A 14,079-nucleotide genomic window follows, 5' to 3' on the forward strand; every position below is an offset into this window, starting at 1 on the left:
CAAGAAAGAACAGGCATATACAAGCCACATTTCCTTGAGCTGCAGCCCTGCATTCCAAATTGCAGCCTCTGGACGGCTGCAGCCCAAAGCAGAGCCCGCTCCTCTGCCCCTGCCGCCTCCCAGGTCTTCAAGAAAACAGATGGATCGCAGAAGAGTAACCCCAGTGCTGCATCCCCTTAAGTGTGGGAGGGAGGAATTGTTCAGTCCACAAAACGTTAGTCTTAGCATCAGGCACGCACACGGCATCCAGAGGAATGTGCAAAGAACTCTTTCCTCATCATCAAGTTGAACATTTAAGGTTACAAGGGGTGGACATTGGAAAGTGGCTTCAACTGCTCCCAAACTACAGTCGCGGCTTGCTCTGGGCTGCCTCTCTCCTTCCCACCCCCGCTTCCTCCTCTCCCACCCCCGGCTTGACTTCTGCTAATCCTCAGGCTCCTTGAGGGCTTCCAGATCTTTTAGACAGTTCGGCGGTGAGGAGACTGATCACAGAGCAGATTATCGCAAAGATCATCAAAACTTCCTCACCGCCAGTCATCCCCTTTTGACATCTCCTGCAGCTTGAGGCTCAAAGCGTCTCCTTCGGCAGCCGGAGTTTCATTATCTTATATTATCCTAGTCTCCACGAGCGCCAGAAATCAGAAGCGGGGAGATGAAACATTGTCAGGCACACAGCCCATTTCTGGGTCGAATCCACTTTCCAAATCTGTTGCACCCTCTCAGGCCAGGTTTAATCTCTGTCCCCCAAAACCTAATTATTCATCTGCTTAGCCTACCTTCTCAGTATAATTGCTTATTCCCACGCTTCAGCTCAGCTCACTAAATGCTTCTCAGTTGGAGAATTTACCTGTGGCTCCTTAGAATGCAAGCCTATTCTAGTGGCGTTACTTCACACACATGATACTCCATCAGGCAGGTGGAGGTGGGAAGGTACAACAAGAGGCCAGAGCTCTTTCTAATCTAAATGGACAAACTGAACTTGGAAAAAAAAAAATCCTCATAGCTTGAGATTTATTCTCTATCATCCTTGAACCAGGCAATGGCATGAAATCATTTCAACTATTTCTTTTATCCATTCAACAAGTATTTTTAAAGCTATGCGTCAGGCCTTGTGCTTAGCAAAAGTCCCTGACCACATGAAGCTGATAATTTAGTGGGGGGCGGGGAGGAGGGCAGTGGGGAAGACCATGTGACCTGACCAGCTCCACCTCTGGTCAGCGTGTAGGTCAGCAGCAACAGCAATCTTTCCAGATCCAAACTCACTTTACCTGTGTGCAGGCCCCTCATTTGCCTCGGTAAAGGCAAGTTAAACAGTGCCCTGGGACGGAGTTAAAAAGACCACCCTGGAGAATGATGTGCCATCTCGCTGGAGCTTTCTTTTTCCGGCAAAGTTTAGAAGACATGGAAAGGGGGTTGCGTCCATTACAGATGCACTCCCTCCTTTCTGATGCCAGCAGAAATGGGCCCAAGCGGTAACTGAAAATATACATTTGGAATCCACAAGAAAAACACGTGTAGAAAGCAGGCTAGCTACCCTCTTCGTTTTTGCTAATTATTGCACAAGCAGATCTTCACCTATGGGATGCTGTGCCTCAGAACTTCGGCCGTCAGGACACCGTCTGGGAGGCAAATGAGGGTACTCGGGTCAGCAATTAATCACGAAGCAGGCCAAGTGCACACGCCTCATTTCAGAACAATTCCATAAATGCTCCCCCCACCCCCTCACTCGCAAGGTTTCATCTCCTAATTGCAAAGGCTTTTGGGCATGGGAATGTCTTTGTGAAGAAGAGCAGACTCAATTTGGGCCATCTCTCTAAAGAAGACAAGGACGCTTCTCCAATTAATCAGCAAATGCTTGGCTCTAGCGTTCGGCCAAAGGATCGATTTACATAAAGCTACTTCTCAAGATGAATTTGCCTCTCCCTCGACTCCTCCCGCATGCCCCTTGTCCAGCCAGCATTAGACATGCTACTGGATTTCAGATTGACAGTGTCAGCTACGACAATCAAATTAGGGATGAAAGCCTCAGAGGGTTGCCAAGAGAGAGGGACGGAGGGGAAGGAGGGGGTGGGAACAGTATGTCAGCCAGGGAGGAGGATGGACTGCACAGAAATGGGCTCCCTTTCCCAAACTCCATTGGGCAGGCACACAGCTTCAAACAAAGGAAAATAAGAAAACACCAATCTCCATCTTTTTGAACCGAGTGGACCACTCCTCCCACCCCAACCAAGATTGACAAATCAAAACAAAACGTCCCATTGGGGAAAAAAAAAAAAAAAAAAAAGTTGGCAGGGGTCTGTCTCAGGTACTTGATGAGATCCTTACGATCAGATGATTTCCAGCACCAGATTTCTGCACATGACGTAAGGATACCTGAATCACAGTTTTACTCCCTGAAGGGTACGTTGGTGATGAACCCACAGACTCAAGTCAGATGCCAGTAGTTGGAATCCTGGTGATGTTTTCTGGACCATTTAGTGACACAGGGAAGTCAGGACCAGAATAGAAGGCACAATTGGGCTGATAATTAGAACTCCCCAGTCCCGTCTAATGTAACTGATTTGTCACTAAATTGTGATAATCCCAGAGATTAGTATACTGTTGAGAAGCTAAGCCTCTGTACCACTGGCTGGAGATGATCAGTCAATTATATATAATGCTATTTCATGAACACAAAGAACCTTAGTTGGAGTTGCATATGATAATTAAATGCAAAAAGCTTCTATGTGGAATTGAAGTATTGGTTATATCCTGTCAGCCCTAGAAGGGTGATGGTTTGGAAGGACTCAGATTAATTCCTATGGCTAGAAGGAGATTCTTTGCTCCCAGGAGGGATGGCTGAATGACTGGAATATTTCAATTCATGACTTGCTTCCCCAAATCCAGAAGTTTCTATCTTGACTGGCTCCCTTCCACATTTCCCATTGGTAACCCAAACCCCCCCGCCATGCCCCCGCCACCAGGCAGTCCTCCACTGGGCTCCTTTAGATTGGCTCCAACATCTAAAACTCTTTCTCTCTCTCGGCAATGAGTGGACACATAGCTACAGCATCTAGCTCCTAGCCTTACCCTAGAACTGCACTGTCTCATACAATAGGCATCAGCCGCACGTGGCCATGGAGCGCTTAGAGGATGGCTGGCTCGAATTGAGAGGTACATAAAATACACACCAGATTCCAAAGACTTGGTATGAAAAAAGAATTGTGAAGTATCTCACTAATATATTTTCATATTGATTTCACATTGAAATGATTATATCTTGGGTATGTCAGGTTAAGTTAAATACTTTATTATAATATTCGTCTCAACTGTTTCTTCTTATTGTTTTTAATGCAGCCGAGAGAAACATTTTAATTGCATCGGTAGCTCATATGATGCTTCCATGGGACCGCACTGTTCTAGAATTAGTGGGTCTTCCCTGGAGGGGTGCTGGCCTCCACACCCTTCAGCCCTTGAAGTGTTTTGTTGGCCAGCACAGAGGGTTATTTGGTTTTGACTTGGGGGAAATTAATTTAAATGGGCCCTGCATTCCCCTAGCTCACCCCCTCACGATTATTATTGTCCGTATTCAGCCTGCTTTACTCATTTGCTTTAACCTGCGAAACCCTAATACATTTGAGCCTGTGGTCTCTGGGACGTCTGCCCAGAAAGGGTGCCCACACTAGTAACTCCTCAGATAGTAAACCAATAACCCTCACTCCATTTGCAGCCTTTTGTAACAGCTCGTAGCCCTCAGCCCCTCAGAGGATCCTTAAGTTCCACTGTGCTTGAACACCAGGTCTTCGTCTGCAGTCACGGCTCTAGATCTGCCGCTCAGCCTGGCTGCGTCGTTCGGCTCACTACCTGCCCTCCAGTGATTTCTCCCCTAGATCGCAGCCGTCCTAGAACACTGTAGGAAATCACTTGTCTGTGAGGCCCTGCCAGGAATGTCCTCATCTCAGTCAAGCAGAGTCTCACCTGCGCGTTTCGGAGGGACAAAGTGCTTGGTTTGCCTCTGCCATATCTCTGAGATCCCAGGGAGGGGTGTAACCACGCATGAACTCTTAGTTCTTCCTAGGTCAGCCTCCAAACTGGGCCCCTGAGTGGCTTTCTAAAATATAGATTAGATGTTGTCACTCTGCCTGTCTCGGCCTCCCCCTGTAAGGAGACCCTATCCATCCATCATCTATCTATCTATCTATCTATCTATCTATCTATCTATCTATCTATCTATCTATCTATCTATCTACCTACCTACCTACCTACCTACCTACCTACCTACCTACCTATCCATCCATCCATCCATCCATCCATCCATCCATCCATCCATCCACCCACCTACCTACCCATCCATCTATTTATCTATCTATCTACCTACCTACCTACCTACCTATCTATCCCATGGGCATTTCGCCCAACACCAGCAGGGTCACACCTGAGACACAGGAGGCCTTTGCATCTTGGACCCAAGCAGACTAGATACATAAAGAAGTAGGATGCTATGTTTGTTAACCTCATGCTAATGAAATGAAGATAGTGATTTGCATTTATATCCTGCGTTCAAATATAGAAAGCACTTGCTTGTCCATTATCTATAATGCTTATCCTAATATCACAGAAGTACAAGTTGAGGCTTAGAGAATTGTATTAATGCTCGTAAAGACACGCAGCTAGAACGTGAACTTAACACCTAATCACAAACACTAATCATTCTACCCATGTTCTCAAACTTGCCCAAAGTGTCCAGAACTCATTCCCAAGGTTTCTGATTCAGTAGGTCTGGGATGGGTCCTAGGAATCGGCATTAAAATTTTTTTATTATGGAAAATTTCACTCTTGTGTAAAAGTCAAGCACAGATTATAAATGTACCCCCTTTTTACCCATCACTCGGCTCTAATAAGTATCAACTCATGGCCAATCTTGTTTCATCTATACTTCTACCCGGTTCTCCCTCTTCTATATTATTTTGAAACAAAATTCAGACATCATCATTTCATCCTTAATTATTTCAGTATGTATCTCTCAAAGATAAAGACATAAATGAAAAGAACAATAATAACATAGCAAACATATCAAAACACCATACCATGATCATATCTAAATTATTTTAAAAACCAGGGATCTGTATTTCTTTCAAAGCATCATCGGTAAATTCTTATCAGGTAGATGGTGAGCCCCACTGTGAGAACAGCTGCCCTGTGCCGACTCTCAATAACATTTTCAAACTGTCCTGATTTTTATCAAACTGCCCACTTTAAAAGACAAATCCATGGGCTTCCCTGGTGGCACAGTGGTTAAGAATCCGCCTGCCAATGCAGGGGACATGGGTTCGAGCCCTGGTCCGGGAAGATCCCACATGCCGCGGAGCAACTAAGCCCGTGTGCCACAACTACTGAGCCTGTGCTCTAGAGCCCGCACACCACAACTACTGAAGCCTGTGCACCACAACTACTGAAGGCTGCACGCCTAGAGCCCGTGCTCCGCAACAAGAGAAGCCACCTCAGTGAGAAGCCCGTGCACTGCAACAAAGAGTAGCTCCCACTCACGGCAACTAGAGAAAGCCCATGCACAGCAACGGAGACCCAATGCAGCCATAGATAGATAGATAGATAGATAGATAGATAGATAGATAGATAGATAGATAGGTAGGTAGATAGATAGATAGATAGATAGATAGATAGATAGATAGATAGATAGATAGATAGGTAGGTAGGTAGGTAGGTAGGTAGGTAGGTAGATAGATAGATAGATAGATAGATAGATAGATAGATAGATAGATAGATAGATAGATAGATAGATAGACAGACAGACAGACAGACAGACAGACAGATAAATAAAATCCAGAATACTTGATGAAACAAATCTGCATCTCTGCAAGTCCCAGTGATTCAGATTGGCATCTTTCCCTTTCCGTGCCTCCTAAAAACCAAAAAAGATTTTGGACTTCGAGTAAAACAAAACTGAACTGTTTTCCTTGGTGGTTAGGAACAATCTTGCAGTGTGAATTTAGATACAGGCTTCCTTCTTGTTGAAAAGGAAAAAACAGTGAAACTTCAGCTCTTATTTTTTGAGGTGTCTAGATGTTTATGTTCATATAAAAGAGTCTGTTTATTTGTATCTGGGGTCAATGAGATGCAAGTTCCAGGAGGACAGAAACTTGGTTCTGTTCACTTCTGTGTCTCAGTAGTGTAGCACGTAGTAGGTGCTCAATTCATTTTTTTGTTGAGTGAAGTAAGAATCTGAACTGGCATTTAATCCACCAATATTAAACGCCTGAATGCTATGACTAGGACTTTTCTAATGAGCTTATCAAAGAAGGCACAGTGGAAGGAGCTCTTATTGAAATGTTTCATTCAGTAACTTTTTCACATCAAGGGAGCAGGCAGTGTCAACTCTTGCTGCAGTGAAATATTAGAAACCCAGCTGGAGCAGTGGGAAATCATTGTTTTCATCCCCCATTGATACTTCGGAGTCTCTGGGTCTCTGAGATAGGTGGCATTTCTTCCAGGAAATGATTCAGGTACTCCACTGTAATCTCCCTCAGACAAAGGATGCTATTAGCCGGACACTCAGCTGGAGGTACCAGGGCTTCCTAGCTGGGACATATGTTTGGGGCTCATTTGGTTTTGACAGTGACCCAACTGCAAACATATAATCTTGCTTATTAAGATAAATTGTCTGCACAAGAGATTTACCTTTTAAGATAAATCCTCCCTGAAGCCCACATTGTCAAATCCCCAGGGAATAATTTTTCCTGCATGTCTGTCCCTCCTGCTGTATAAAATAAGGTAAGCAAAACAATATCTTTCTCTTTGGTTCCTAGAGCAGAGTGATGTGTCATAGTTACCATATTTGAGGAGTTGGGGGTAGGGGAGCAAGGTTCAGCTTTGTATAGGATGGTAGCATTGAGAGTCCAAGAAATTTTAGATTCGTAGATAATCCCTCAGAAATGAAATGAGTTTGGATTGATACCTACTGCACCAGTGGGCGGTTTCTTCCTACTAGGCAGTGAGTGACTAGGAAAGTAATTTCAATACATACTCAGGCCAAAGAGAATCAGAATCGCAATTCACTGCCCTGATCCCAAAGCCAATAAAGGATTCTAAATATAAATGCTTTTAGATCATCCCCTCTTTTAGTTTGGCTAATCAAGAGTTGATGGATTTTTTCTTTTTAATGTTACTAAAAAGGCACTTGATTGGTCTTAGTGCAAAAGGTTTGGGGAGGTAGATAAAGAAGGTACCAGATTGGGTTGCTCCAGTTTTCTTTGCTCAATTGCTTCCCACCCCCTACCATGCATGGCCTCTTGATCCTTGATCCTGGATATGTCATCTTTCAGGGGTGATTTTTTTGAATCTTCTGAGATTAAAGATTTTTTTAAAAAATCTTTCCTGATTTAAGAAAACTGACCTTGAAGCCTTCTTATGAAATGCTTTGGTTTGGATCCCTTGGGTTCCCTTTGCTGACATTGGCCTCCATCTCCTGATTCTTTGGACTTTGCTGCTGAAAGTCGTGGCTGGAACTTCTTCAGCAACCTGTCCTTGAGTTGCTAGAGTCACTTCATCCAGCCTTATGGAGAACAGGCAGAGCCAGGGAATTTGCATTTCTCCTGGGTGGTCTAACCAAGGACTGTCTGATGCTGGGCTACAAAGACCCAGATCCCTTGGTTAGAGACAGGAGCTCCCAGGGTTTGGGGCTAAGACCAGCACTTTACCTAATTGTCCTTTATTTCCTTCTCCATCCTATTTCCTCCATCCCTTACTTCCCTGTTCCAGGAGTACTTTGTGAATCCATCACTTGGCCAAGCATCTGCATCTGAGCGAGCCCAACCTAAGACAGAACTTTACTCCTGAATCAAGCTCTCCTGTTTTATCCAAAAGAATCTAGAGTCAAATATGGATACTCATATCTAGATGATAGATGAGAGGAAGTTTAACCTCCCTCAGACTTTATGGAAAGAATATTAGCAATGTTTGTATGTTCTATTCTTTGCAGAGTTGTAGGCATATGTCCTGAGGATAGTGAAAAGGGACATTTTCAGCGATGCAAATCCAGGGCTAAATGGAAGGAAAGTCCAAGAAAATACATGCAGCCTTTCACTGAATGCCTCCAGGGTTCCAGGTTCTGTGCAAAGTATACACATACCAATTCATTTCATCCTCAGTATTAATCTGCAAGAGATCAGTAAAATTAACAGCCTCACTGTAAAGATGGAGAACCTGAGTCATAGAGCATTTCAGTAGTTTGTGTGATCATAGAGCTAATAAGTGGCTCTATCCACTTCCCACACAAGAATTCCCCAATTCTTGAGGAGCTTCCAAGTCCCATTCTGTACCTTCGGAATAATTCGACATGGACCTCTAGGAGCCATAAACTGCCGTTTAACACAGACAGGACTTTCTGGTAGCATGAAGGTGACTGAGACAAACACGTTGTCCCCACCAGAGCAAAAAGGAGAGCATTTTCCTGCTTCTTGCCTTGCCTGGTAAACATGGGGAGGTAGGGGTGGGGTGAAGGTGGGGACTGTCATTCACTGTTGCTCTGAGAACAAAGCATGTCTGACATTGCAGGGAGAGCCCCGGGAAGCATTTCAAAAGCTCCACTGGAACTAGACAACCTTTCAATCCATTTATCAAAGCGTCTGCAGTCCCTGTTTCAAGGTAGATGAAGCAATAATAAATTTGCGAAGAAAGTTAATCTGAGTCCAAAGCATTTTAGTAAATTAAAAAGGGGGGGATGTTGGCTGGAAGGGGGATATATTGGTTCTTGCCAACTCCTATTTGACTTACTGTCTCCTTAATAAGTTCTCTCTGGTCTGATGTTTTTGGATGGAATAATCAGCCGGTTAATCATTTTCCAGAAGCAGGAAAATGCACTTTAGCTAATGCAGTTCGCCTTTCTTTCAGAATCCTAATTATTTAAAAAGGCATCCCAATCGGGAACCCCACTTCCCAACCAAGAAAGCCTTTCCCACCAGCCATCTTCCTTTATTTCCCCAGAAAATCCCAGCTCACCATTCCTTCTCTCACCCTACTCCAACCTCATCCTGTTCATCTAAGGTTAAAAAAAAGCAAGTTCCATTTCCCTGGTCACTTCTGAGCATTTTCCCGCAGGAAGAGGGAGGCACTAAACCCCCAACAAGCAATTGGCCGGAACTAGGCTCTTGGGCACTACGGATAGATTTTGTTATTTTTATTTAAGTGTCAGCCGAAAATGGTGGCTCTTGTCTCTCTCAAGGATAGTACTTAACAGTAGCTCCATGCTCTGGCATCACGCTGAGATAAACACACTATTAGGAATCCTCACAAAGGCCCCGAGATAATTGTGAAGGGACAGTTACCGAAAATGAAGCACCCGGACCTGAACCCTCCTCCACGCCCCATCAGTAACACCGTTAAAGCTGTCAGTTTGTCAGCCCACTGGAGGTATTTATGAAATCAATATACAATCCTGCAGATGGATGGCAGCGGTATTGTTAGCCAGAGAAGAGAGGCTCAATGGAAAATAAAATTAATAAAATTTACAAGCAGATTGTCATGGGGAGCAGATAAATTCCCTACAATCTACTGTTTTGCTCAATTGCGGCAGGAGGAAAGCCATGGCAGGGAGACGGAAAGAGCTGTGCTTTAAACGAGGCTCCTGAAAGTAGGAGCAAGACGGGGTATATTTACAGCGAGAAAATAGTGAACGGAAACCCAAGTGGCCGTCCCATCCAAGTGCAGGATTTTGTTTGTGTGACCGCTTTCGTGGGAGATTGCCCAGCAACTCCATCAGATTTTTCTGCTTAAATACAGCTGTCCTTTCTTCATCCCGCTGTACTGCAAACCAGAACCCTCATACAATTGCTGTTCTTTCAGTATACCGGGGTGCCTTAAACTCAAAGGGTTAATGCATAATTGGGATATGTACCCCTTCATCTGGCTTCCAAGGGTTTTTAGATTTGATCGTTCTAAACCTCTCTCCTGTTTCCTCCACCTGCCCCTGATTTTGCTCATTAGCCGTTTGCTAAAAGTGTGGCCTGAGCTGTTTCCCAGAGCGGCCAAAACTAGCAGCCGAGCCTGGGAGGCTAGCGGGCAGGGGCTTGCTGTCCCGGAGACCAGCCTTCACTTGACAGAACAGACTGGGCCCATTGTGGCTGCTGGAGCCTTGGGTATAGCCCAGATGCCTGGTGGAAATTGCATTAGTCAGATGACAGGACCTGGGCCCCCTTCTCTTGGAGGCTGATGGAGAGCAGAGGAGTGGCCTTGGTGACACTGCCTGACCTCTACTGTCATCGTGGGCTTTGTTCAGCGCCCCGACTCCAGGCTGGAGCCCTGCTCATTGAATCAGGCCCAGCCAGGGGAGCCTGCAGTGGGGCTCACTGCGCATCTGAATTTACTTATATCAGTCGCAGGCAGAGGAAACTGGATTTGAGATGGGGAGCATCCTGTTATTCTGCCCCAGAATTTCTCTCTATATTCATCTCTGCACCCTACCCCAACTCTGAGCCTTGCCTTGGTATCTAACAGTGGCCCCAGACAATCCCCACGTGTCTTGAGTTTTAGCCCGCCACTCAGAGTGTGCCCGCTCAGCTCAGCCGATGAGAGCAGAAAAATGGACGCCTCTCTTCTGCTTCCTATGTTTCCTCCTGCTCCCTGGCAAAATGGTGATTTAGAGGGCCCAGGTTTTAGTGGAGGATGGTCGTCTGACCTCTCTTTCCAAATATATTTGGAGTCATCTATAGCTTTTGATTAGGTGCCCGTGGAAAATCAGTGTGGGAGTGTCCATCCGTCTCTAGGACAACACGGCAATTTAAGACGTGTTTACCCTGTGACCCAGCACATTCTCCGTATAGGACTTTATACCAAGGAAATAGCTGTACAAGTGTCCTCAAAATGTGTGGGCAGGAAAATTCATCCTGGTGTTTCCTTAAATGGCAAGTAAATAAATACCTAGCAACGTGGGATCATATAGCCATCTATAGAATTGGATGATACACAGCCATTAAACATGTTGGCATACATGTACTGTTAATGACAGGAACAGATGTTCTCAATATAGTATGCGAAAAAAGAGGTTAAAACGGACTACATACTATGAGATCATATTGGTAAAATTTATATATATATATTACTCCTAATTGGTAACAGTGGTTGTGTCTGGGTAGGTAATTTTTTACCTTAATATCTGAAGGTTTTTGTGTTCTTTTCAAAATAATGGAGATATATATATATATATATATATATATATATATATATATATATATATATATATATATATATATATATATATATATATATGATTGATACACATATATATGCTTGATTACTCACTAAGACCCCAAGCAAGCTTGGGGTATGAATGAAAACAAGTGCATGTGTTTGGTCCAGCAAAAAATAAAACCAGAAAACAAAATGAAAAAAAAAAAATTCATGTGTCTTAGGAAAGGATATTGAGGCTTTGGGGATTCTTAAAGGGAACCCTGGTACAAGACTTGAGTTTGAGCCAGCTTCAGGACCTGACACTTTGTCCCTTCCCCTCCCTGCTCAGAGCAACATGTCAGCATTGCTAAATGCTACATGAGGTGCAGTGGGACCCCCATTTTGGGCGGGTTTGTGGAAATGCAATTTGGATTCATCATGCCTGTCACTAACACGATCCAGGTGGCCCCCAGGGGTCTCCCTGGGGCTCTAGAAAAGCAGAGAGGGTCGTCCCCCATCAGAAAGTCAGGATGGCCAGGCTCCATTCCAATCTCAGATGACAAAGGCAGAGAGAGTCCCTGAGAAGATGGGAGATGGAGTGGTGTTGACCCCGCCGTGGGGGAGGGATGCCGTGCCGGAGGCGGAGGAAGGGGTCACCTCTGGGAGGTGGCAGAACAAGAGAATTGGGTGTAGTGTGTGTGCAACAAATAACCCAGCACTTGGCTCGTGGCCTGGAGGTGTGAGACCACCCACAGAGCCCGCCCTGGAGGCGAGCCGCTGGCCTGGTAACCATTTCAGCAAGGCCATCGCTAGAAGAACAATGTGAAGGCTTGTAGCAGCCTGGGGCCTGAGACTAAACAGTCCCCCAAACACTCCTGAGCGCAGAGGCAGCCTCCAGAGGGGTTTTGTTATCATAATGAGATGCAGATAAAGCCGGGCCTGGGTCCTTAATGCCTGTGCCTCTTCTCTTCTTGTTTAGAGATCTGAGCGAAAACCAGATCCTGGGGATCCCGAGGAAGGCGTTCCGAGGCATCGCAGACGTGAAGAACCTGTAAGTGATGTTTTTTGTTGCTTCGCGGCAGATGTGGTTCTCTGGCCAGAGCAGGGCTGAGGGACACGGGACAGGGAGGTGGTATCCCCCTGCCTTGTGCCCTCAGTCCAGGCACCTTTGAGACAGATTGAGGGGTGTGCTTAAGTGGTTTCCAGGGAACACACGTCGAACACCACGGCAGCTCCAGGGAGTCTTGTTCTTCTCTGGAGATTTGTCCCCAGGTATGAACGTAGAGTCCCAGACCTGAGTCACAGCCTGGCCGCACTCTGTGGGCCTGGGGCTCAACTCAGCTTCTCCCAAGGTCATTACCTTCTATAAAATGGGGATGATAGCCTAGTGGGGTATTGATGCAAACGAGAAAATGTTTTTAACGCTTAGTGCCTCGTACATAGTAAGTGTTCTGTAAATGGGAGACAAAGATGCTGAAGATCATGATGGTGAAGATCTCACTGTTAGTAATAGGATCTTATGAGGGAGCGTCAGGACTTGTGTCCCAGGATCATGGGGAGACATAGCCAGATCTACTGCACTAGGTGCTTGGGGTTTTTCTTAATTTTTATTTTGAAATAATTATTGATTCACAGGAAGTTTCAAGAATAGTAGACTAGCCTGTGTATGCTTTTACCCAGTTTTCTCCCAGTGGTAACACCCTGTATAACTCTCATATAATATTAAGCCAGAAAATTGACTGAGTGCAATCCACAGACCTTATTCTTCAGATGTCCCAGTTTTACACGCGCTCATTTGTGTCTGTGTGCACACATGTGCGCATGTGCAATTCTGTGTCATTTTATCACGTGCAGATTCCGTTGCCCATTACTGCAACTGATGCAGAACTGTTCCATCACCACGCTTTTGAACTTGCCAAATAACCTTGTTGTTTCCTACCTGGCCCCCGCTGTCTGCTGCTTATCATGACTCCCAGGCCCTTCCCTTCACGAGGAGCGTGCCTCCTGAATTTTCTATCCACACCACTGTGCCCATGTGTTTGGAGAGGGATACAGAGGAGGCATTTCTGCCCACTGACCTCCTCCACAGGCTTGCATCCAACTTGAGAAATCTTGAAGGAGATTGTTTTAAAAACTGCTTTAGCTCTTAGTTTTCCCTGTAAGTACTGCACAGATTTTGGCGTGCCGGGAAGCTGATGTTGGCTTCCTGATACAAGCTATGTGCCTCTCCTTTGCTGAGAACGGAGCAGAAAGCTTTAGGTGTTTAACATGCAAAGCGCACCAGAGGGCAGAGGCATCTGGGGTGGAGGGAGCAGGGAACAGAGAGCACTTTGCAAGGGGCTCCAGACAGCAGGCTACCCATTGCTTCATCTGGGAGCATTTGCCCAGAAGCAGGAGCGGGCCGGGAGGAGCAGACAAAGCTGCAGAAAATGTGACTCGAGATTGTGCACATAAAGCAAAACTAAGAGGTTGTGTTGATTAGCATCCCAGAAAAGCAAGACGAGAGGGGAACTTACAGATCCAATAAAACCCCACAGATCAGCAGTGAGAAAATTGAGGACCAGAGAAGGGCAGTGACTAATTTAAAGTCAACCAGCTTCTTGATGGTTGAGCCCTAAATTAACATCTTGCATACATAAAGTGGTATATCTATCCTATCTCATGGCTCTAATTTTAAATGGGCCAGTTAATAAAAAAACATATTGTGGTGATAGATACGCAGGACTGTGTAATTACCAACTACATTTTTGATTCTCACGAAAGTGATTCAGTCTCACAGTGGTCCTCAATAGTTGCTGGGGTTTGGGGGGGGTTATTGTTGTTGTTTTCCTGTACTGTCTCTAACTTCACAAAGGCCTCAGGAGCTAAAAGTGTTAACAGTCCGCAAACTCAAGAACTACGGACAGGCCCTCCTTCTCC

At 45.3% G+C, this 14,079-nt stretch overlaps 1 protein-coding gene across 2 annotated transcripts in view; it reads left to right on the forward strand.

Moving 5' to 3' along the window:
- SLIT3 (slit guidance ligand 3) overlaps positions 1 to 14,079 on the forward strand; it is a 619,558-nt gene that overhangs the window by 387,974 nt on the left and 217,505 nt on the right. For both annotated transcript variants that reach the window (XM_082456399.1, XM_082456400.1), the window contains exon 5: positions 12,140 to 12,211. In XM_082456399.1, coding sequence (XP_082312525.1) covers positions 12,140 to 12,211 — 72 coding nt within the window. The remainder of the gene's footprint in view (positions 1 to 12,139; positions 12,212 to 14,079) is intronic.

The sequence above is a fragment of the Balaenoptera physalus genome, assembly GCF_965194825.1.
Source record: "Balaenoptera physalus genome assembly, chromosome: 3".
NCBI classification, from domain to species: domain Eukaryota; kingdom Metazoa; phylum Chordata; class Mammalia; order Artiodactyla; family Balaenopteridae; genus Balaenoptera; species Balaenoptera physalus.